We start from the raw sequence: 25101 nt of genomic DNA, 5'->3' as shown, positions 1-25101 counted from the left end.
TTGTAGCACACGCGCCCCCCCTCAGCATGGCAGCCCACTGCACAGGATTTGGGAGCCCCCTTTTTTTTGTGCCTCTCTTTGTTTTCTTGCTTGAGGTTTTTTTTAAATGGTAGTTAAGGGATTAAAGAGGTGCTCCTTGGGAGGGGAGAGAAGTCTGGGGGGCGGGGGGGGGGGGGTGTGTGCAGCTAATGCTAGCAGCTAGATAGAGCATTGCAGAACAGGGGAAGCAGTGGCAGGTACAACCAATGCCTGTGCCATCCCCGATACAGTGGGCTTGGACCGAACCATTTTCATCTGTGGGTTGGCAAAGGGAATTCAGCGCTTGTGTCCTTCCCCTGAAACAAAGATCACATGCTGAGAAGTCAGCCCACCGCACACAGGGCTGACATTGTCACAGGGGGGCTGTGCCCAGCACTGTGACCTCTGGGGGGTCTCCTTTTCCATCAGACACCCCTTATTGTCCCTCCCCCCTGCCCCCCTTCCCTTTCCCATACTCCTGGGTTGCTTAAGTCTGCAGATGGACCAGAGCACAGAGTCCTGGCTCCACCCAAGAGGCATGTAGTTCCCCAGCACCAGCTGCTGGAACCAATTTTACATCATTTTCCAGCTTTTTTTCATTTTCTTTCTTTTGGTTCAAACAAAAAAAGAAGAAGCCAAGTCTCCCCTGATTCCTGCCTCCCTCCCTCCATCCACCATGGCCTGGTAAGTGATTATTCCCCATTGCTAAGGTGCTGTGTGTACTGGTTCTTTTGCATGAGAATAGCTATATGTGCTTTGGGTTTTGCATGAAAGGGTAACAGAGATTTGAGTTTTTTGGGTTTTTACATTTTCACAGCTGCCTTTTTCTGTCTCCCTGACTCTGTTTCTCTATTCACTTATAGCATAAGTCTTATTATAAAGGAAGGTGATGCTAGGCATAAAATGAGGGTTATTTATCCTCTGCAACAAACTGGAGCATACACCATCATGCAGGGCAATGAGGAATTGTGTGTGTGTGTGTGTGTGTGTGTGTGTCTCTCTAGGATGTGCATCTTGTCTGCTTGCAGAAGGTTGTATTTCCCAGTTTGTGGATGGGAGAGAGATAGGTGAGGGGTGAAGGGAGCTCAGAATATGAGACCTTCTCCCCTGGGCATTCTGCATTGGGAGACCTGGATTTCACCTAATCCTGCATCCGGTGACGAAATTAAATATAATACACCCTGCTCTGCTAATCTGCCGTGTTACTGTCCCCATGTGGTGGCTGCAGATTTGGGAATCCTCTCTGATGGTTCTGCTTTGGGTGCAGGAAGTCCCCTGCAGTCCCCTCTGTGCCTTCATTAAGGATGGAGAGGAGGTCACACAGCTGTGGTTTGGGAATCATGCTCACAGCTTCCCTTTCCTCTTTATTATGGCTAAATAAGCATCCTAATTACACATGACCTGGGGGGGTGGAGGACAGAGGGGGGTGGAATAAAGGGGATCAGTGTGTGATAGGTACATGCAGATTGGCGCGAGCTGCACGGCGTATACTGCAGAATAAGAGGCAGGCGGCTCAGGGCAGGCATAGCAGGAAGCCTGGCATTCAGGTTGGCACACCTGCCCGGTGCTTGGGTACCACCGCTGATGTATTGGTGCATTGCAATGTCGTTTTTTCTTCTTTTTATTCAGCTGCAGGGTAGGGGGAGGGATCCGGCTCCGACACACAACGCAGCCTGTCCCTAATCCTGATTGGACGGCAGTCACAGAGTGACAGAGGAGTATCTCAGCAGCAGTTAATTAGGATGGTGGGAGGGAAGGTAAAGAGGAGGGGGAGAGAGATCTTGTTGAGTGGGGCCCTGAGTATTGGGCATGGCGTTGTATTCTCCAGGAGTGACATTTCGGAGAGGAGGGGGGGGGGGTTTGGGGACCTCCCACCCCTAAAATCCAATGGCTTTACCGTCCATTTCTCCGCCGTGCCCCTGTGTTGTATATTAGGCCGGACTAGCCTGTGGCCTGTCCTGTTTCAAGAACCATTTGGATGATTCTGAAACGGGACTGGTTTCCACCTCACAGGCTTCTCTTTATTCCCCAGAAGGGATAGAATTGCTGCTAGGGTTAGTTAAGAACATGGTGTCCCAGTGTGAGATAGCCTTGGTTCATCAGTCTGCACCAGGGGAGGACAACTTCAGTCCTCAAGGGCCACCAACGGGTCAGGTTTTAAGGCTATCCCTACTCAATCAGTCTCTGCTTCAGCATAGGTGGCTAAGTCTTTGACTGGGCCACTGATTGAGCCAGCTTTGCTGAAGCAGAGACTGATTGAGCTACCTGTGCTGAAGCAGGGATAACCTTAAAACCTGACCTGTTGGTGACCCTTGGGGACTGGCGTTGGCCGCCCCTGCCCTACACTTAAATGACCTTACTTCTGGGATTCCACTTCCGAAATGTCCGCTCGCGTTTCGCTGCAGACAGGTGTCGGGGAGACGTGCTGGGTTGGGATACCTCTCTATCACTGTCTGCTTTTTCCATCTCTTATCTTTTCACCGCCAGATTTGGGGGAAATGAAGACGGGAGGTGTGAAACCCCACAGCGGGTGGCATAGGGAGACTGCTAAAATAGAAGAACTCTTTTGGGGACGGGTGTTAATATTTAGAATTTTTTTTAATGAAAACCCCTGCATTCCTTAATGAGGGAGCAGTACCTTTTACAGGCGGGGTTTCTGTAGGAACAGGGGAACGTTTATCTAAACGACAATCCATCATGTAGCTTTAAAGAAATGTGGTACCCCCCCACCCCCTCATCAATCTACTATCAGTAGTAGTAGATCCCCAGTAGTAGTAGTAGTAGTAGTAGTATATCCCCAGTAGTAGTAGTAGTATATCCCTAGTAGTAGTAGTAGTAGTAGTAGATCCCCAGTAGTAGTAGTAGTAGTAGTAGTATATCCCCAGTAGTAGTAGTAGTATATCCCCAGTATTAGTAGTAGTAGTATATCCCTAGTAGTAGTAGTAGTAGTAGTAGTAGTAGTATATCCCCAGTAGTAGTAGTAGTAGTAGTATATACCTAGTAGTAGTAGTTGTATATCCCTAGTAGTAGTAGTAGTATATCCCCAGTAGTAGTAGTAGTATATCCCCAGTAGTAGTAGTAGTAGTAGTAGTAGTATATCCCCAGTAGTAGTAGTATATCCGTAGTAGTAGTAGTAGTAGTATATCCCCAATCATAATAACTTTGTTATCAATATATGGAGTTTCTTGTTGATCCCTAAAAAATATATGCTAGATGTTTACAAAGCAAGGTGCCTGAAACGAGTTCCCTAGGGCAGGGGTGCTCAACTCCAGTCCTCATGCCCCTCACCCCCCAACAGGTCAGGTTTTCAGGATATCTCTGCTTCAGCACAGGTGGCTCAATCAGTTCCTGCTCCAGCACAAGTGGCTCAATCAGTCCCTGATTCAGCATAGGTGGCTCAATCAGCCCCAGCTTCAGTCAAAGACTGAGGAGCCTCTGATTGAGCCACCTGTGCTGAAGCTGGGATATCCTGAAATTCTGACCTGTTGGGGGTTTGGGGAAGGGGGGGGTTGAGCACCCGTGGGATAGAGATTGCCCACAAAAATAGACAGAAGTTTAACCTAAGAGATTGTCCGGTTAGCGTCAATTTACTGCGGCAGCTTATGGGTTCATTGTCTGGGCTCATAAGGATTGTGGCTTCCATTTTGTGAGCCCTTGGTTAGAAGTCAGAAGTACCCCCCGGCATTGCCACGCACAGTGCGGCATACAGGTACGTGATGGAGTGTGACCGTGGTAAACAGCATCCTTTGCGGCAGGGCTGTCAGACCAGCTCTGGTAATTCTACCTTTCCTCTGGACATGATGTGGCTGCGTGGGTGGTGAACATTCACATGGCTCGGAGAGGTCCTCAACCCCATAATCACACAGCATACCACGCTCCCACCGCCGCCGGGGATTCTGGGTAATGACATGGGCGAAAATGATGAGGACTCATTTAGTATGTTTCTTGCGTGAATGAATAAGCGTGAAGGAACGAGGAACTAGCCCTTGTTAAAATGTTTATGCCAGGGCGTCAGGATATTGGCTAACAATTTATTTATTTATTTTTACATTTTTAAATGCTGCAGAAAATACTTTTTTGTTTTCGGGATATCCAGAGTCCGTTCCTAGCCGTGTCTGCAGGTTAAAAACCCTGGGCCATATTCGCTTCATAGTGCTAAGCTGTAACGTGACATGTCTTAGCACCACTTAAATGTTGTATTTAAAAAGGAGCGCTCGCATATATCCGGGTGCTCAGCCTGCCACGGGTGCTCGGCCTGCCACGGCAAGCAGCATTCAATGTGGACAAATATTAATAGCCGTCACTCCAGAGGACTTGATGACAAATGTAAGGATTTAGGACCCGATTGGACCATCATGACAAATGTCCTAACCGGGACCGAAACGTTGATCTGAGGCTGCATCAAAGACTGAGCCTCAGATTGTGCCACCTGTGCTGAAGCAGGGATATCCTAAAAACCTGACTTGTTGGCCTAGAGGTAGCCACCCATGCTCCATGGGCATGTATGCTTTAAGGCTATCCCTGCTTCAGCACAGGTGGCTCAATAAGTGTCTTTGTCATTTTAGCTACACCACCTGTGCTGAAGCAGGGATATCCTTAAGACCCCATCTGTTGGGGATACTTGAGCCCTGGTGTAACGGGGGGGGGGGGGGGGAGGGGTGCTAGTGGCTTTCAGAAGAAGATAGAGGAAGATCGTACTTTCTAGAGAAACTGAAATGCTAATCAAGGAATCTGTCTCTGAACTGAAAATTAAGATTATTATCAGAAACAGACGTTCGGTCTAAAGTTACAATTTAATAAGGATTTTGGGCTGAAAACTTCCGGATCGGCCGTTATGGACAATAAAACGACCCCGTTAAAAGCCCATTCAGCATAAAAAAAACACATCGCTTTTGCCAAAATAGTTTGGGGCTTCAGCTGCTAACATTTTTTTACAATCCTGATCCTGCCTAGTTCCGTAAAAACAAGTATTTGCGCACATTTTGGGCGCCAATAAAACCCTCGTTGGACAATATTGAATATCTCCCATGGTGGAGATGCGAGCGACACCCCGGCTAAAGTAGTCCGGGGAAATACGGTAAAGGGATTTATGGTTCGGGAATATATATACGGTATGGTTAGGGAATATATATGGTTAGGGAATATATATGGTATGGTTAGGGAATATATATGGTATGGTTAGGGAATATATATGGTATGGTTAGGGAATATGTATGGTTAGGGAATATATATGGTATGGTTAGGGAATATGTATGGTTAGGGAATATATATGGTATGGTTAGGGAATATGTATGGTTAGGGAATATATGGACCACAAGAAGCGCTCTGAGGATGCGCAGATTTGGTGCACTAAGCAATATCTGCCGTCGGTGTCTCTGTGCCGGTGTTATGTGATGATTCAGTTGTTAAGATGAACCTTTCAGTGACTTGCTTTTGACACAGAGTAACTTGTGCTAGTAAACCAGGTGAGGAGAGTGGTACCCGGCTGAGGACGCGGGCAGGAGATGGCTCTGGAAAGTTGCCCATGGTGGCAAAGGATTCCCTTACAGCAGGTCCTGGCTCACAAATGTTTGCGGTTAACCATAATTGCCAGCATGGTTATTAATGATGAGAACTCTAAAAGCGGGGGTCCTCAACTCTAGCCCTCAAGACCCCACAACAGGTCAGGTATTTAGGACATCCCTGCTTCAGCACAGGTGTGTCAATCAGTCCCAGTTTTAGCATAGGCAGCTCAGTCAGTCCCAGGTTCAGCATTGGTGGCTCAGTCTCAGCTTCAGCACAGGTGGCTCAGTTTTTGTCTGAGCCACCTGTGCTGAAGCAGGGACCGATTGAGCCACCTGTGCTGAAGCAGGGATATCCTTAATATCTGACCTGTTGCTGGCCCTTGAGGATTATAGTCTCAGTCTCTGCATGCTGCTCCGCTTCACAGAATACGAGGCGGGAGCTTTGCTAATGTCTCATTCTTTAACACATCAGGCCTTTAGGAAACAATGTTGAGGAGGTTTAAGTTAGTATGTCCACAAACCGTGACATTGTATAGTGTCCTGTATAAGGGCCTGTGCACTAAACAAACCTCTGGGCGCGTTGACAGTCCCTCGTTACACAGGCGTTAAAGATTTCTCCTCCTATTACAATTAGTTTCAAGTCCGGTCTTACACTGGTCAGCCATGAGCTGAATCCTGGGCACATATGCATCAAATCGCTCCTCTTACTGCCCCTGAGTGAATCCAATTACACCAGCCAGGCAAACTAGGGGCAATAGATGCTTGAATACATTGACACTAAGAGATACATGCTCCAAATGTGAAATCATTGTCACATTAACAGCAGAATAACCCGTGGGGGCTTTATACACGGCCCCCACTGTGGCATAGCAAGTGAGTTCATGATGTGTCATTTCTTCTTATAATTTAGTGATTATCCCTTTAATTTCAATAGTAGCCTTCTGCCATTAAAGGGTTAAATAAACATCGCCGTGTCGAGATAATGTGTACCCACCTAGCAGCTTGTTAATCCGCATATGGGGAATGTAACCCAGCACATATGTGTTATTGAATTTCTCATTATGAATGACTAATTCACTCTTGTCATGAGTAATAGCAAGTGCTCCCGGCAAGCGTTCACCGCGGTGAGCGAGCACAAGACATCGCTGGGTACATGGTGCCATGACTTGCCACACCTTCAGTCCCATTCACCTGTATCAGACTTACATTGAACTGAAGTCCAAATAACAGGTTCTTGAAACCGGCGCCTTCCTTGTGAAGCCGTTATTTCCAAGATCAGAAGCCTCGCGTTGGCAACCAGTGGATTTACAAAGACGATAACCTGTGCGGTTCACTACAACATCACAGAAACCCGATAATCCTTATATAATTATATTCATTAGTGTCCACTAGCCCGCTCTGTGAAACAGTTAGCCAGGAATGATCTTGGCTTAAATGTTGAATCAGCAACCCCCTAATAGCGGAATTGTATTATTCTGCTGCGTTCCTGTGCAGCGCCGTGCACACTGGGGGCGTTATACTAATATGGATATATACTGAACATACAAACTGTACACACAGAGAGATTCACACAGCCCTAAACTATAACCCTATTAAAGCAGCAGCTTTGTTTGCCTATATGAACAGGGTCTCTTGCAGCTCATCCAAGGGCCCCTGACCTCTCCCCTCATTCCCAATCCATTAGCATGCGCCTGCGGGGTCAGAGTTCGCTTGGGCGTGATGTTGTAACTTTGTATTCGTGACTGTTTGGCCATATTTGTAGTTTTTTTTTTTTTTTTTTCAACCGGCATCGAAAAATGACAAATGTCTGGTTCAGCTCTGGGGACCACACCCCATCTCGGAAGTATGAAGACGCCACGGGTCCCCGCGGCTGTCACCTCCGCCATTCCGCCTTTTTGTTCCCGTGGTTCTGGGGACAGCCCGTGTGGCTCCATCTGTACAACTTACCGACTGCTAAACCCTTCTGAATAAACCAGTGCAATTATGCCTAGGCGACTGCCTTTCAAACGCGACGTGAAAAGACGCAGCACCCACTTGCTTTTCAAACCACTGTGCGTGTGAAATGGTGAAACTGAAATGCTAAATGGTGCCGCTTGAGCCGTGACAAAAATGTCACTTTCCTTAAATACATCTGTATGTGAAAGCACGCAAGTCACTTTGGTGGGTGGGAGACTTGGATTTGGCGTTGGGATGTGCGTAAGTGTCGCTCCCTGTGGCGTTACACCCACAACCATTATTTTGCTTCTCCTTACCCCACGCCAGCTGCAAAAAAGGTCCCCATCGCCACCCAAGCAGCCCGGAACAGAACCGCTGGCGGAGCGACAACGGGGCAGAGGGGGCAGGAGGCTGACGGTTTTTGAGCGGAATGTACGATGGGCGTTATGTACCAAAGTGCAAATAACGGCGCAACGTCTTTATATAAGCAAGTTACGGCAGGCACCATCTGTCGTACATACTTGCAGCATATTGTGGTTTTGTCTGCGGCGAGGTGAGGGATTTATGGCGCTGGTGGGAGGCGTTGGGGCGGAGTGACGTTAGGATATCGGTGCAGGTCTCTGTACGAGCCCACCTGCGGCTTGCGTTACTTTGGTTGACGGTTTTCTGGGTTGGTTTCCCCCATCACCTTCCAAGGGGACGCAAGTCATGTTCTCTTCGGACAGCATGCGCCCAATTCTGCAGCCGTAGAAAAACCACGTGATAAATATGTCCAGCTTCAGAAAGACATTAGCAATTTTTTAATGCAAAAGCGTCACACCCCTTTCTTCATCCAGAGACCCACAATATTTTTAGAACTGTTAGGAAAAACTCATAAAGCTAAAGAAAAATGAGCTGTGCTGGCAGAATCCGTATACTACACTGTGACCCGGTTCTGAACCGCCTCCCCCCATACAGGACCATTCAGTGTGGGTTAAATAAGGATGCCGATTTCAGAATTAGGATTTCTGAGTATAGTTTGGAGATGGCAAACCCCGTGTCGGGTTTCAAATCAGCCACCCCAGTTTTATTCAGCGCACGATATCGTGAGGCGTTATTCCAGTGCTGCTTTGGCAACATGACGTACATACGGGTTACCCTGAATTATCTGCAGAAGAACTAGCCAGGGGTGTCAGGACAGGACTGCAGGCACCTGGTAAATGGTACTTTGTTAACATCATTTTTATTTAATTACTGAGCATCTTGGGTGTCACGTACTGTACGGAAGTTATGTGGCGCAATGCTGCAGTGAAGGCAAAATGTTTGCCATTTCGCTGATCTTTTCCCAATGCAATTCGCCACGTTATTCGTGTTGCCGGCGAGCTGCGAGGGGCGCAGCTTGGTAGCATAGGAAGTATGTGGCGACACTGTGCGCTATACTCCGATTTCTGCCAGGTAAGCAGGTTTAAAAAAAAACAGCGCACGTTCCTCAAGCCGTTTCGTTTACCATAAGGGTGGTGAATGAAGGCGAACTTCTGTAACGACAGGGTGCACATCTGCCCCACAGTATGTCGCCCACACGATTTTTAATGTCTGTACCTAATTCCCCCAATCGGATATGCACTTGGTCAGTTACAGATCCCCATCAGGACTTGTAAGGATTTACAGAGGAGGTTCTCATAGGTCATGCACTGGCCCAGAAATACAGCTACACTGTGTGTCAATTAAGAGTGGGGGCCCTCTCACCGACCCAGCTCAGAAACAGGATGTGACAGATAAGAGCCCCGTGGCCCCCCATTCTCCTATCTGCTGTGAGACCTCAGACCCTATTTGATCTTTGATTCTCTTATATGAGAGAGAGAGAGAGAGAGAGAGAGAGAGAGAGAGAGATAGAGATAGAGATATGGAGATGTGACAATGCTCACTCCTTTGATAATGAACTGGATACACTGGGAATAGTAATGATGAAATGAACTCCAGAAAGTACGAGCTCCGTATCCCACCCTTACATTGGATCACCTTGAGCGATTTCTGAGGGTTTTTCTGCTTGTACATTTGTTATTTAGCTGCCTACACCTCACGCATGAAATTAGCCGGGTCAGAGGGTCCAAGGGCCACATCAAGGCTCTTTGTGGGCCGTATTTGACCTTTGGGCCGTATTTGACCTTCGGCCCACCAGTTAGGGTTGTCAGATGACTTCCCAAAAAATACTGGACACAATGGTATACGGTGTGACGCACTCGACACACACACACCTCTCTCCGCTCCATGCTGTTTCCTTCTCTCCTTGGCCCCACCCCCAGGCTCCTTACACCGCCTCCTGATTGGCTGCATTACCTAGCAGCAACCCAGCTCTCTCCCTGCTTCGGGAAATCCCACGGCCCCCCAAGCCGGTCAGGTCACTGTGTCCAGAGAGGTAATACCGGACACATACATGTCTAGAGAGGTAATACCGGTACACACACACGTCCAGTATTCCCTCTCATTTTTTACTGGACAGTGTGTCCTTTATAAATTCAGGACCACCCGGTTCAACACTGAACCTCCGGCAACCCCACCACCAGTTGAAGAATCCTGGTTTATATCAAATATTTTTGCATTTCTCAACAGTGTTAAAATCCACAACGTGTGCGAAGGCTTCTCCGTGCACACAGTACCAGGGATCCAGTAAGTGTACTCCCAGCACCAGGCATGAGTGACAGGCATTTCAGCTGTAGAACCCATCTCAACCCATCAACCTCCCCCCCCCCCCCCCCCGGAAAGAAAAACATAACAGGACAACTGCAATTCTGCGCTCATTTCTACTTCCTCCATAAACATGCAAACAAATTTAATAGGGATTTGTAAGAAAACTGGTTTTGACCTCATGGATCTTTAAAGTGTTATGAGAGACGAGTTGTGGTAATGCGGCTGAAGCCGATATTACATCGGGCTCCTGTGGGTTTTATTTTATTTGATCAGCCATAAGGTCAAACAGAGAGAGTCGTCTTCCCTCCCGGTCCCAGTGGTTTTCCATCGCACAGAATTGGCAGCGAGGGAAATTCACTGAGCGCAATCTGCCGGCGTATTCATTTTCTGCGTGGAGTTAGTTTTTTTTGTTTTTGATTTCTTTGCCAGGGATAGAATTTTTTTTTAAACATGCAATGGGAGCACGAGAAATTGGGTCAATATATTGATATTTTACGTCGGGAGCAACAATACATGCCTGCCCTCCGGCTCGCGTGTGATCTGCAACACGGCGGTTCCCCCATCTGTCTTAATATGAAGCCATGAGCGTGCTCTGTACTGCATACACATGAACGGATCATTGGATCCCGTGCAGCAGGATTGGCCGACTACCATTCTCAAGGGCCACCAACAGGTCAGGTTTTCAGGATATCCCTGCTTCAGAACAGGGAGTGCAGTCAAAGACTGAGCTACAGATTGAGCCACCTGTGCTGAAGCAGGGTGAAGCATGAAAACCTGACATGTTGGTGGCCCTTGAAGACTGGAGTTGGCCGCCCGTGCCCTACAGCGTAGCACTGCTTAGGAAATATGGCTCTAACGCAGTTGGATTCTCTGTATAACAAACATTGTGGATGTAAGATTTTTGTGAGTGGCACCCCTGCCACGTGGCACACCCGCCACGGCCAGCGTGAGACATCTGGTAAGAAAACATTCCAGTGTCAGTGACGGTGGGATCAGTCGGGGGGGGGGATGGCCGAGGAAGGGTTTTTAGAAATGGAGTCAGTGTGTTTGCATTAGCAGTTTATAGTTACGTCGTCATACTGCGATAGAAATCCATTCGCCAGGGCAGCTTTCTTAATCTCCCGTCTGTGACACGGAGCACGAGACCGGCGGAGTGTGTGCTCATTTTGGCTGCTTAACGTCTTGCACCGATCCCGCAAGTCAGTATCTTCCAGCGCTGGGTCTGGAGTTCTTCATCTGTCATAAACTCATTTTAAAAAGAAGGACTCGGCTCTTCAGAATGATTAGGTTTGCAGGCTCTTGGAAGGGTCTTTTCCCTATTACGCAGTTAGATAAAATGGACATTTGTTAATCATCTTGCCTCCTGCTGTCTGGTGGAAGCAGACACCTCAGGACTAAGGAATATGGATTCCCAGACGCTCTTTATGAATTGACAGCACTGACAAATCTGCTCTTATGTGATATCAAACAATCAGCGGCTAAGGACATGTAAACCAACGGCCAATGGTAACATGTGGTGTTAAAACCATCCAGGACCGATTTCACAGCCGAGGAAGAAAGTCACGCCATTATCTTCCAGTCAGTGACACAATGTTACTATACCATACACTACAGTTTCATCATCTTACCCTTCTGGCTGAAACCAATAAAAATCGGACGTACAAGCGTCATTTCCTGCGAGTTCCACCTCTTGTAGCCGCCCAGCCACAGGTGGGAGGAGAGGGCGACACCTGGGCAGTGTGACACCTAAAAGTAGGCCATAAAAATCAACCCCCCCCCCACCCCCCATTATCAACAGTGATAAACTCAGGATTGTTAATAAAATAAAACGCAGATTTTACTATAAAAATAAGTACCGAATCTCTAACTATGCAATAGGCTGTGGGGTGTAAGGAGGCTGCTCACTGCAGCAAGTAATTGCCATGATGGAGTACTTCTGCTGCACCGAGGGGGTTCATTTTGCCTTGTACGTTACCTAAAATCATGCATTAGGGGGGTTCTGGCATGTTTCACCAACAGAAGGCCTAGCGTATCTCATTTCCATCATCACAGTTGTGCAAAGTGTTTGAGTCTGCTGGGCTGGCCAGTTACCAAAAAGGATGCTGTGCTTTATTTATTTCTCACTCGTAACAAAGCTCTATCCTGGATCTCCTCTTACCTCTCCCATCGTACTTTCTGCGTCTCTTCTGCCAACACCTCCTCCTCCATCGACCCCTCTGTGGGGGTACCCCAGGGCTCTCTCCTGGGACCTCTTTTCACACTCTCTCTAGGTGACCTAATTACATCTCTTGGGTTCAAATACCACCTCTATGCTGATGACACACATTTACTTTACGACCCCTGACCTTACACCTGCTGTGCAGCCCAAAGTTTCTGAATGTCTCTCTGCGATATCATCCTGGATGGCCACCCGCTGACTTAAACTTAACATGGCAAAAACAGAGCTCCTCATACTGCCTCCCAAACCTGGCCCACTACCTCCTTCCACATTACTGTTGGAAGGTCAGTCATACACCCAGTAGCCCAAGCACGCTGCCTAGGGGTCACACTCGACTACTCTCTCACATTCAAAACGTATCTAAAACCTGTTGCTTTTTCCTCCGCAATATTACAAAGATACGCCCTTTCCTTTGTTACTCGACTGCTAAAACTCTGACACAGGCCCTCATTCTCTCCCGTCTTGATTACTGCAACCTCCTGCTGTCCGGCCTTCCTGCCTCTCACCTGTCTCCCCTACAATCTTTCCTAAACGCTGCTGCCAGAATCACTCTACTCTTTCCTAAATCTATCTCAGGGTCTCCCCTGCTGAAATCCCTCTCCTGGCTTCCAATCAAATCCTGTATCTCACACTCAATTCTCCTCCTCACTTTTAAAGCTTTTCATTCTTCTGCCCCTCCTTACATCTCAGCCCGAATTTCTCGCTATGCACCATCCCGACTCTTGCGTTCTTCTCTCTACTCCCTTTGTATCTATAGCCCTCTCCCGCCTTAAACCTCTCACTGACCGCCCCGCACCTCTGGAATGCCCTTCCCCTCAATACCCGACTAGCATCCTCTCTCTCCACCTTTAAGACCCACCTTAAAAACACACTTGCTTAACGAAGCATATGAGTAGCTCCGTGACTAATACTATACACCTGATACATCAAGCTTGGCCCCTGGTGTAAAAAAAATAAAGGAATCTACAAATAAACCATGTTTTACCCATTCATACATCCTTACTTTAGTCATCAATCCACATGAAAATGAAGTGTCAATCACATATTGCTTTGGGTAGCTTGGTCCTCAAGTTGTATCTATTCAGCAAAGGTAGGTTATGTTTGCCCAGAAATAGTGAAAAGATGAATATGTGAACATATCAAACACTTTAACACAGACGTGATGAGAAGATCCTCCGGGCAGCTGAGGCCTTCTCTCCATATGACGCTTCTAAGCCTGATGCTCTTAAGAATGGTTTCTCCCTGTGCAGCAGAGCTGTTAAACCATTTTTTGAACTATTATTATTATTATTATAGCAATAATGTGTCGTCCAGTCCCCTGTCCTATATCATTCCTAAAGGGGAGTGCTATATGGTCCGCCTTCTCCATTTCGGACATGGGACCCTACATAAGGCGCGAGGACTGTGCGAACCATCGGGAAACCATTACTCTGTCTCCTGGCAGCAAAACACGTGTTTACGATACATTAGATAAGGTTCATTGGCATATCCTAAAAGCACATCCCAAAGTGCTTCCGGTCTCCCTAGTTGTATAGTAGTACACAGTTGCTATGAAAGGAATAGCCTGACACTGAACGGGACTTATTATTTTATTAAAAACTTGTTTTGCTTGGAAAATTGTAAGTATTATTTCTCCTCGTCGTTATCACATTGATTTGTTTTGCCTTTCGCTGATGACACTTAGTCAGGAACCTTGACGTTCTGAATCAATATCTCATACAAAGATCAATAAGAGGTCGGAAAGTGCTTTCTGCGTCTTTGCGGTACAGGGCTCTGCTTTTGCACCTGCAGGCAGAAATTCCTTCTATAGCCACTAATACCGTATAATACAACAGGGCGTATAGATATAGGGGGGATGTTATAGTACAAAGAATAACACTATGAAATATCCCGTGCGGATCGCCGCGACGTCCGGGCACAGCGCCCAGGGTGCCCATCGCACTGGGCACACTTTTGTTTAGTCATGTAATGCTCGTTATATGTTGAAGAGGTGGGCACAAAGTTTTGGGGGTCACAGCTCCTCCGTCAGGGGAAGGGTGTGCGGGTGCTTCAATTAATCCTGTATACAAGTGGCGGGCCAACTCCTGTCCTCCAGGAGCACCAACAGTTCAAGTACTCCCTGCTTCAGCACAGGTGGCTCAATCAGTGGCTCAGTCAAAGACTGAGCCACCTGTGCTGAAACAAAGACTGTTTGAGCCAGCTGTGCTGAAGCAGGGATATGCCGAGAATCTGACCTGTTGGTGGCCCTTGAGGATTGGAGTTGAGCGCCCCCTGCTGAATACCTAGACTTGATATGCGACTGTCCATGTATAGAATGGTAGCGAAGAGATTATCGCACGAAGAGCAGCACGCCCGTCCCCTCCGAGGGAACCGACTCCCCCACCAACATCCAGGACTAACGGAAAGGATTATAGGCCAAGTCACCTCCGGTATTTGTATTCCTTCATTACGTCTCTGATAACCTGGTTATTGTAGCCTTCGGCGTTGGGGTGAGATATGTTCTGATGTTCTGATGTTCCGGGTTCTCCCTGCCGCTGAATCCCCCGGATATTCTGCGCTCTCGGTAAGTAAGGAGGCTGGCGAACGCCCTCCCTGCTCACCAAGTCACACACGTTACCCGCACACCCCCCGGCTGCTCCCTGGGGTTACAGGTCAGTGTTGCTGGGAAGCACAAATTGCTGACGGAGATAAAAAACGCCGGAAAATAGCTATGTAATCTTCATCTTTTCTGCTCCTCCGTGTCCTTTACCTTAAGCTTCCCGTGGCGAGCGGGGTCAGAGCTCCGGAACATGGCTTTAATGAGAACAGTTCTGTTTAATTGGCTAATTAGTACAATTATTGCGTCTTCCCACCAGTCCTTCTCAAGGAAGAGGCATAGCGCTGCCTGAGTGGGGAGGAATAGCGCTGTCTGAGTGGGGAGGCATAGCGCTGTCTGAGTGGGGAGGCATAGCGCTGTCTGAGTGGGGAGGAATAGCGCTGTCTGAGTGGGGAGGCATAGCGCTGTCTGAGTGGGGAGGCATAGCGCTGTCTGAGTGGGGAGGCATAGCGCTGTCTGAGTGGGGAGGAACAGCGCTGTCTGAGTGGGGAGGCATAGCGCTGTCTGAGTGGGGAGGAATAGCGCTGTCTGAGTGGGGAGGAATAGCGCTGTCTGAGTGGGGAGGAATAGCGCTGTCTGAGTGGGGAGGAATAGCGCTGCCTGAGTGGGGAGGAATAGCGCTGCCTGAGTGGGGAGGAATAGCGCTGCCTGAGTGGGGAGGAATAGCGCTGCCTGAGTGGGGAGGAATAGCGCTGCCTGAGTGGGGAGGAATAGCGCTGCCTGAGTGGGGAGGAATAGCGCTGTCTGAGTGGGGAGGCATAGCGCTGTCTGAGTGGGGAGGAACAGCGCTGTCTGAGTGGGGAGGAACAGCGCTGTCTGAGTGGGGAGGAAACGCCGCCTTACATATAGAAAAGGGCTATAGAACTCCCTCCTCTCCACCGCTTACCTCCTACTCTTCCCCCCCCACCGCTTTACCTTCCCCCCCCCACCGCTTTACCTTCCCCCTCCCCCTCCCCACCGCTTTACCTTCCCCTTCCCCCTCCCCACCGCTTTACCTCCCACTTTACCTCCTTCTCCCTCCCTCCCCCCTCTTTACCTCCTTCTCCCCCCCTCTTTACCTCCTTCTCCCCCCCCTCCTCCCCACCACTTTAGCTCCTTCTCCCCCCCTCCCCACCGCTTTACCTCCTACTCCCCCCTCTTTACCTCCTTCTCCCCCCCACCACTTTACCTCCTTCTTCCCCACCCCCCTCCCCACCACTTGACCTCCTACTCCGTCCCCAGGTTACAGGCTCTATTCCTGTGGTGGGCAAGTCCAGTCCTCAAGGGCCACCAACAGGCCAGGTTTTCAGGATCTCAGCTTCAGCACCGGTGGTGCAGTCTTTGACTGAGCAACTGATTGAGCCACCTGTGCTGAAGCAGGGATATCCTGAAAACCTGTTGGGGGCCCTTGAAGACTGAAGTTTCCCACACCTGTTCCATTCAGTTTGGGGGTGGGGGGGGGGGGGGGGGGGAGGAATGTGTGTTGCCCCAAAATGGTGACGGAGCGTTCCTGGATCCATAGCCCAGCGGTGTGGCGAGGAATTCACTATTATATCCGCTTTCTAATGACATTGCAAGAAAATGGCGTTTATCCTAAATATTTCTTTCCATGCATCACGGTGCTGACCTATTTAAGGCATTTAAACGCATACCGTCTCCGTTCGTTAAAGCGCTGCGTACGGCTAATGATTATCAAGTAATCGCACCGATTCGCAGTCTTGTCCGCTTGTCCAGCCATTTTCAACTGGAGGAGATGGTTTCTGCACTGGGCGGCGTCTCCGCAGGTCCGCGGCCGGCTGATTACACTATAACCACGTCCAACCAGAGGCGGCTCTCCGTGTTATCTCCAACAGGTAGAATTTCCTCCTGTGATCCATAACAATTCTGTGCTCCAACCCACCCCCTCCTGTAGGGCTCAGTATCAGCTCCCAGTGAGGTCAGCGCGTCTGAACGCACATCAGATGCCATTTGCTTTATGTAACCACGCCACAAACTGCATCTGATGCCACAAAACATTTTCAATTAGCTTGCTACATTGATTCTAAAGGATGCATACGGACAATTCCCTATTGTATCAATTCAATGCTACAAAGGTCATTTCCGGACCCCAAGAGAACCCCTAAGTTTGCGGTGTCGCTCCACAGTTCCTGAGATCCGCACAACACAGTGAAACCATTGGAAACATAGAACCATGTTGTGTCACTTGCTATGTATTACACACACACACACACACCATTATTTACCAGCAACCGAATATTACAATAGTGCACATGTGTAAATGTGATGTCCTCATGACTTGGGCAGGAACACGCTTCGTACCGCTTTGCACCCACCCTTCTTTCTGCCATGTCTAAACCAAATGGAGAGAAAAACATTTTCTGTCGCTCTGTATACAAAAAAACAACAGCAGATCGTCACTGCCGCACATCCACTTCTTGTCGTCATAGCAACTGAAATTCTCGCATTTTACTCCACCGGTCCAGCCTCCCCTTCCTCTGCTCTCCCCCCTCTCCATTGATTCAGTGGCAGGGAAGGGGCATGGCTGCACATGCCGGGAATGGCTCATGGCAATAACAGCTGATTTGGGGGGCCCTTGCCCACACCAGGAACGGGTGGGAAAGTGGTGTTTATTAGTTTAGTTAAAGCAGAAATCCCTTTGTGTTATTTTTAGAGTGCTAGGTTTTGGGCAGAGGGTTTATGGGGCTGAGCGGTGCTCATTTCAGCGCTGGAGGCCTCCTGAGATACTTGCCTCCATAGGGGTGCTGGTAACTGCTCTGGCTGGACTGTGTGGGGCTTCCAAAATGGCGGATTTAAAGCTCCCGCGCTCTGCCGGCCAATAGGAAACTGTGACCTCATCCCTTGCAGCTTCCTATTGGCCTGCGTGACCGGGACAATTAAACCTGCGCAGCTGCTACCGGCATCACCTACAGAGGCAAGTATTTGGGGGGAGCAGGGTGTCCCCAGAGCCGAAATTAACGTGGTTCCGCTCCAGAGACCCCCTGCTTACTGCCCGAAGGCCGCGATTGTAGTGGTGGCGCGCAATGCCGTAACAAACTAATGCAGACCAATGAAGATGCACAAAGTGCGTGCGACCAAGCGCTACGAGGCAACAGGCTGCAGAGGGGACAAATGAAATAGATTTTGCAACGCGACGGCCGCGTCACGTGAGCAGTTCAGCCAATGAGGGTGAACCAGCCGGGTGATGCATCCACACCGTCGCCCGATCGCCTCCAGCGCAGTGCATGTGTCACGCGAGTGAGAGGCGCGCCCGCCGCCCCACTATAATCGCGGCCCAAGGGAGAATCTGCTCCTTGTAAACCAGGATAATTGTCGCTTATCCGACGCATCGGCACCGTCTCCTTGAAACCGACGTGGCGGCTTTGCAATATTGGTTTACGGAGCACACATTTTTACACTGAGAGCGCCAAGTCTCCCGTCTGCAAACTGTTGCATAAAATAACTGCACTTATCAAGGAACATTAGGCTTATTGCGTTAGACTTTGTTAATTAGCCCCAACTAGAAACGGGAGAATTCCTCCGCCATTTCTTTTTTCACAAATTTGCATACATTTGGGGGGGGGGGGTTTGTGAAATTTTTGCAGACGTTTATATTGCTCGAAAATTAGCAAACTTATGCCAGAATGTTACCAATGTTGCCAGAATTGGATGGAAATGGCCAGGTGACCTTTCACCTTGGCTTTGATTGCCTGGCGAATTTTAGGCCTGGATTGCCGTGTTATGCAAAAATTGTCATGGGGAAAAAAAATGGGGGGCAATTTGGCCACCTTCCCATCTTAGGATCATGTGTTAGAGCAGGGGTTCTAAACGCCGGTCCTCAAACCCCCCCAAACAGGTCAGGTTTTTAGGATATCCCAGTTTCAGCACAGGTGGCTCAATCAGACAGCCACCTGTGCTGAAACTGGGATATCCTGAAAACCTGACCTGTTTGGGGGAGCTTGAGGACCGGCGTTGAGCCCCCCTGTGTTTTGGACATGGCGCCATGTTTGGGAAGCAGTGCTGAGCTGTAATCACTATTGGTCTATACACGGGGGGGTGGGGGGTAAGGGAAAGGGGAACCCTCGCTCAGCTTATATACGAACCGTTGTATGTTGAGGGCGTGTTGCTAAATTGGGATAAGGATTTAAGGCAACCAAGGAGAAAGAGATCCCTGGTAGGGAAGCATTCAAACGTCCATAGGTCATGGCACCAGTGAAATGAGCAATGAAAAAGTTAATACTTAAATTTTAATGATAATTATTTAAAATGGGTTATGAATTTGAACGTGTGGTGGTGATCTACACATAGTGTGTAGTGATGGAATAGAAATGATAAAAGTCCACTGTCTTCCTGATCTTCTATATACAGCTCAACCCCGTTACAGCGCGATCCGCTACAACGCGGATCCGCATATAACACGGTCTGAGCGTGGCTCCTGATTTAATTTTTTTTTTTTTTTTTTGTAAACATTCAATACTTTATTGCTAACAGACACATACACCCCTACACCATGTGGGAATTGAACATGAATACATTTGATATAATACATGTACAGGAATCGAAACCCAGTTCCTTTCATATGCTAGTACTAATGCCCAACCTGCTACACCACAGGATTGGTGAGATAAAACAGAGCCTATAAATATACTTAACATCTATTCTACAGCACAGTGCAGTAGACTGCACTGTGTACTATTATGTTAAGTTTGTTTTTAGAGTCTGTGACATCACACAAGCTTGCAGGTAGAGAATTGGTACTAGCATATTAAAGGTCCTGGGTTTGATTCCTGTATATGGTGTAATTTATAAATGGATTATTTTATATAATAATTTATAAAATAAATTAATTTATACATTATAATTAAAATAATTTAATAAATTTATAATTGATCACACCAATCCTGTGGCATAGGAGGTAGGGAACTGGTACTAGCATATGAAAGGTCCTGGGTTCGATTCCTGCATGTGTATTATATCAAATGTATTCATGTTCAACTCCCACATGGTGTAGGGGTATGTGTTCGTTAGCAATAAAGCATTGAATGTTTAAAATAAAAAAAACATGATGTAGGGGTGTGTGTGTCTTGACCCTCCTCCGTGCTCGAACGTCTACGTAAGTGCCGCGCGCGTGGACACAGCGAGAGCTGCAGATGCCGGTAAGTCCTCGCGTGGTAACATTTTATAGCACAATCCCGGTTATAACACGGTCTCATTCTGTGGCCCCGAGGACCGCGTTATAACAGGGTTCAGCTGTATGTGTAGAGGAGTGATGGAGCGGCCTGTAGGCAAAGTCAGAGATGAGGCCACACATGCTTTTTTGGGTAAACCATAATAATAAGTGGTTTTATTCTTCACACAAACAACTAAATATTAGATGGCTCTCTCTAACTGGGGCGCCAGCTAAGCTGGTTACCAGCCCCAAACATATAAAGGCAATAGTACCAAGACCAGGGAACAATATAGAAAGTCTTATCTGTGTGTTCTGGTCCGGCATCTCCGATTTCTCCAGGCACTTTAAGATGCAGGTGGTGACGTTCTGCTGTTCCCAGTACATCTTTTGTCTTATCCATGCAGGCTTCTCTGCTTTGTGGGGCTTTTGGTTCCCCACTGTTGCCAGGCAAAATCCTATTGTCAACAAGCCTGGATCCTGGCAGGCGGAACCTCTGTTATCTGTGATCCTCTCACAGAGTCACCAACCAGTACACTGAAAAGCAGCTACTTCCTGCCTTTTATCCCCTGTTCAATCAAGAGTTTTACTCATCACCTGCAGGAATCCCGATACCTAGTTCAGTCTCCTGCTGCTTGCAAAGGGAGTTAACCTCTTCACTCCCTTACAAGGGCCAATAGAGAAATCAAGTGCCAACAATAGATATATATGTCTCCAGTGGATGTAAAGGACCTTTAATAGGGTACTCCACTTGCACGGATCTATGTTAGCACAAGGTCACTATACCTTTATGGACCATTCACTTGCATGGGCTGCAAGGCTCAGCTCTGCTTAGTGTTGTGGTTTTCAACCTTTTTCTGTTTAAGGAACCCTATAACTATATTGTGAAATTCTGTGGAACCCCAACCCTCTCTCATAGCACGTCTGAGATCAGATGCATTGTAAGGAACCCCAACCCTCTCGAATAGCGTGTCTGAGATCAGATGCATTGTAAGGCACCCAACCCTCTCTAATAGCGTGTCTGAGATCAGATGCATTGTAAGGAACCCCAACCCTATCTAATAGCGCGTCTGAGATCAGATGCATTGCAAGGAACCCCAACCCTCTCTAATAGTGCGTCTGAGATCAGATGCATTGTAAATTCATCTGTATGTTGAACAATTTTCAAATGACCTAAAAAATAGGAACCCCTGTTAAACACTGGCTTAGTGACTCTGGCCATTGGTGAGCTGCTTGTGTGAGAAGAGAGATACATTCGCCGTCGGATACATATTGTAGTGTGAGAATGTGCCAGACTAATGAATACCGTGGGTGTTTAGGGGGGCTGGCAACCAGATAATAATACCACTTCGAAGTATAAATACTTAAAATAGGACGGTTAAACTGGCAGGCTGCATCCTCCACTGGAGTCAGACTTCTTTATTTGTGATATTTAAACACAGGCCGCATCTGAGAGGCTGAAACATTCAAAGACATCAATAATAACATTACTTTTGCTTCTCTTGCAACAGCACCAATCTGTACACTTCCCCCTTTATTTCACACGGTGTGTTTAGTATAACAGCCCTGAGGAAGAGGAGGAGAAAGAATGCGAATATTAGTAGGAATTACAATACACTACAGCCTCTGTGATACTCTGTGATACTCTGTGATACTTCTAGAGACAGATCTGGCACACACCAGCAAAGGAGAGGGGGGGAGGGAGAGAGATACAGGAGGCCCGCAGAAGCTGGGGAGAGCCAAGGCCTGGCGTCTGCAGGGGGGGCCCGGCAGACGGATGCAGGAGTTGGGCCGGGTCCTGGGAATCCCCCCCCCCCTGTTGGTAGCTCCTCCCCTCAAACTTCCCCCCAAATAACATATGGAGAAACACCTTTGCTCAAAAAGGAGCACACCTTAAATACTGGGAAGATATGCTAATGGGATATGCAAAGTATATTTAAATGACTCACACTCCCACACCTCCTAAATTCTTCCGTAAGACCTATACTGATAAGCCTACGGCCCCTAGTTTTGGGCCCAACCGGATCAGAACCCCACAGCCTCCGGATAGGTTCCCTGTCCCACGGTGGACACCCTCCCTGGCTTCGTTCCCATACTTTGCATATCCTATTAGCATATCTCCCAGGTGTCACAGGTGGGCTGCTTTTTGTGCCCAAGGCACATTGAACTGGCAACCAGGGGGTGGACGGGGTCGGCTGTGAAAGGAAGCCAGGAGAGTGTGGCTATGATTAGCCACAGGTGTGGGCCGCAGAGATCTGAAGTATGCTGCGGAAGGGGAGCTAGCCATCATCCGAGCGCAAGGCTTGAGCTGCTGCCTGTATAGCAGAGGTTGGTTCAGACCCTATAGGGCCTGACACTTAAGCTTGGCAGTAAAGGTCTTATGGAAATCATTTAGGGGATGTGAGTAATTTAATTATACTTTGCATATCTCCCAGGTATCTAAGGTGGGCTTCTTTTTGAGCAAAGGTGTCTCTCTGTATGTTGTTTGGGGGGAAATATATAGTGCTTGGGACTGTACTTAAACAAGTTATACTAATGCAAGGGCCGTTACGGCTGAAAAGCACTTAACACTGTCGGTGAGCTTCAGAGAGAACTATTAGCACTTAATGAGACATTAACTTAAATTATAACCTTGTTAAGTAAATAACGGAGCTTTGTGAATCTGGACCCTAGTCTCAAGAGATAGATCAAAGATGGCTGCCTTTGGATTACTGCACAGAAGATACAAAGCCACAATGGATAACTACTTTGTAATGCTTAAGAGTTTTAAGCGCTACATACAAACCCAGAAACCATTGAAGGAAGAAGAGAAGCAGCAACCACATACATGCAACATAGGTATCGATCAACACAACACTTTTAGGCAACGGTGTGCATCAGGGAGAAGGAGCGGCTCAGTGAGTAAAGACACTGACTGGCACTGAGTGTGAAGTAGGGGAACCTGGGAGAAGGAGCGGCTCAGTGAGTAACGACACTGACTGGCACTGAGTGTGAAGCAGGGGAACCTGGGAGAAGGAGCGGCTCAGTGAGTAAAGACACTGACTGGCACTGAGTGTGAAGCAGGGGAACCTGGGAGAAGGAGCGACTCAGTGAGTAAAGATACTGACTGGCACTGAGTGTGAAGCAGGGGAGCCTGGGAGAAGGAGCGGCTCAGTGAGTAAAGACACTGATTGGTACTGAGTGTGAAGCAGGGGAACCTGGGAGAAGGAGCGGCTCAGTGAGTTAAGACACTGACTGGCACTGAGTATGAAGCAGGGGAACCTGGGAGAAGGAGCGGCTCAGTGAGTACAGACACTGACTGGCACTGAGTGTGAAGCAGGGGAGCCTGGGAGACGGAGCGGCTCAGTGAGTAAAGACACTGACTGGCACTGAGTGTGAAGCAGGGGAGCCTGGGAGAAGGAGCGACTCAGTGAGTAAAGATACTGACTGGCACTGAGTTGGAAGGAGGGGAACCTGGGAGAAGGAGCGGCTCAGTGATTAAAGATACTGACTGGCACTGAGTGGGAAGCAGGGGAACCTGGGAGAAGGAGCGGCTCAGTGAGTAAAGACACTGACTGGCACTGAGTGTGAAGCAGGGGAACCTGGGAGAAGGAGCGGCTCAGTGAGTAAAGACACTGACTGGCACTGAGTGTGAAGCAGGGGAGCCTGGGAGAAGGAGCGACTCAGTGAGTAAAGATACTGACTGGCACTGAGTGTGAAGCGGGGGAACCTGGGAGAAGGAGCAGCTCAGTGAGTAACGACACTGACTGGCACTGAGTGTGAAGCAGGGGAACCTGGGAGAAGGAGCGGCTCAGTGAGTAAAGACACTGACTGGCACTGAGTGTGAAGCGGGGGAACCTGGGAGAATGAGCGGCTCAGTGAGTAAAGACACTGACTGGCACTGAGTGTGAAGCGGGGGAACCTGGGAGAAGGAGCGGCTCAGTGAGTAAAGACACTGACTGGCACTGAGTGTGAAGCAGGGGAACCTGGGAGAAGGAGCGGCTCAGTGAGTAAAGACACTGACTGGCACTGAGTGTGAAGCAGGGGAGCCTGGGAGAAGGAGCGGCTCAGTGAGTACAGACACTGACTGGCACTGAGTGTGAGGCAGGGGAACCTGGGAGAGGGAGCGGCTCAGTGAGTAACGACACTGACTGGCACTGAGTGTGAAGCTGGGGAACCTGGGAGAAGGAGCGGCTCAGTGAGTAAAGACACTGACTGGCACTGAGTGTGAAGCAGGGGAACCTGGGACAAGGAGCGGCTCAGTGAGTAAAGACACTGACTGGCACTGAGTGTGAAGCAGGGGAACCTGGGACAAGGAGCGGCTCAGTGAGTAAAGACACTGACTGGCACGGAGTTTGGGGGTTGAATGGAACCTAGTTCAATTCCTGCTGCCGGCTCCTTGTGACCTTGGGCAAGTCATATTATCTCCCTGTGCCTCAGGCACCAAAAACATAGCTTGTAAGCTCCACGGGGCAGGGACCTGTGCCTGCAAAATGTGTCTGTAAAGTGCTACGTAAAACTAGCAGCGCTATACAAGAACACGCTATTATTATTATTATTATTATACACACTAATCGTTTCACTTTTATGAAAAAGTATTAAAAATAATGTGTGGGGGTATATAGTACTATTCTTTATTGAATAGATAAAAACATTGATACACATTTCTTGTTTACTTTAAATTAGCAGCTAAATAACTTTGAAAGCCTGCCCTGCATTTTCTGTGGACCTCTATGCTACTTCTGAAAGTGTTCACTAGGAAGATAAAGAGGTAATTGATGACGTTGTCAAAGTCAAAGTATATAACACTACATATAAATACAGTATATGGTAACACGGTACAAGAAACCAACATAGTGTCCTGCATAGCACAAGGACATCCCAGGGGCTTCATTATACTGCTGTGATCTAACACCTTATTTATACAAGTAGGTTGTTTTTATTACAGAAGACGTTGATTGGATGCTGTGGATCCATTGAAGCACACAACAGGCTGCGCATTATAAGAATCTACTTCCAGGAAGGCTGCAGATGTGCTGGG

At 48.2% G+C, this 25101-nt stretch overlaps 2 protein-coding genes across 10 annotated transcripts in view; one reads left to right on the top strand and one right to left on the bottom strand.

Annotated features, from left to right (window-relative positions):
* Positions 1-290: 290 nt before the first annotated feature.
* ATP2B3 (ATPase plasma membrane Ca2+ transporting 3) overlaps positions 291-25101 on the top strand; it is a 115259-nt gene continuing 90448 nt past the window's right edge. For 2 of the 9 annotated variants that reach the window (XM_075578382.1, XM_075578387.1), the window contains exon 1: positions 297-702. The gene's annotated coding sequence lies outside the window, so the exon portion shown is untranslated. Of the gene's footprint in view, positions 703-25101 lie in introns of all 9 variants that reach the window. The other 7 variants (XM_075578386.1, XM_075578385.1, XM_075578381.1 and 4 more) reach the window with 7 other exon arrangements.
* CCNQ (cyclin Q) overlaps positions 21460-25101 on the bottom strand; it is a 107790-nt gene continuing 104148 nt past the window's right edge. Inside the window, exon 6 of the mRNA XM_075578395.1 lies at positions 21460-21647. Within this exon, the coding sequence (XP_075434510.1) occupies positions 21621-21647 (27 nt within the window). The 3' untranslated portion in view covers positions 21460-21620. The remainder of the gene's footprint in view (positions 21648-25101) is intronic.

This window comes from Ascaphus truei, chromosome 21, assembly GCF_040206685.1.
Source record: "Ascaphus truei isolate aAscTru1 chromosome 21, aAscTru1.hap1, whole genome shotgun sequence".
In the NCBI taxonomy this organism is placed as follows: Eukaryota; Metazoa; Chordata; class Amphibia; order Anura; family Ascaphidae; genus Ascaphus; species Ascaphus truei.
This window is presented reverse-complemented; position numbering and strand designations above follow the sequence as displayed.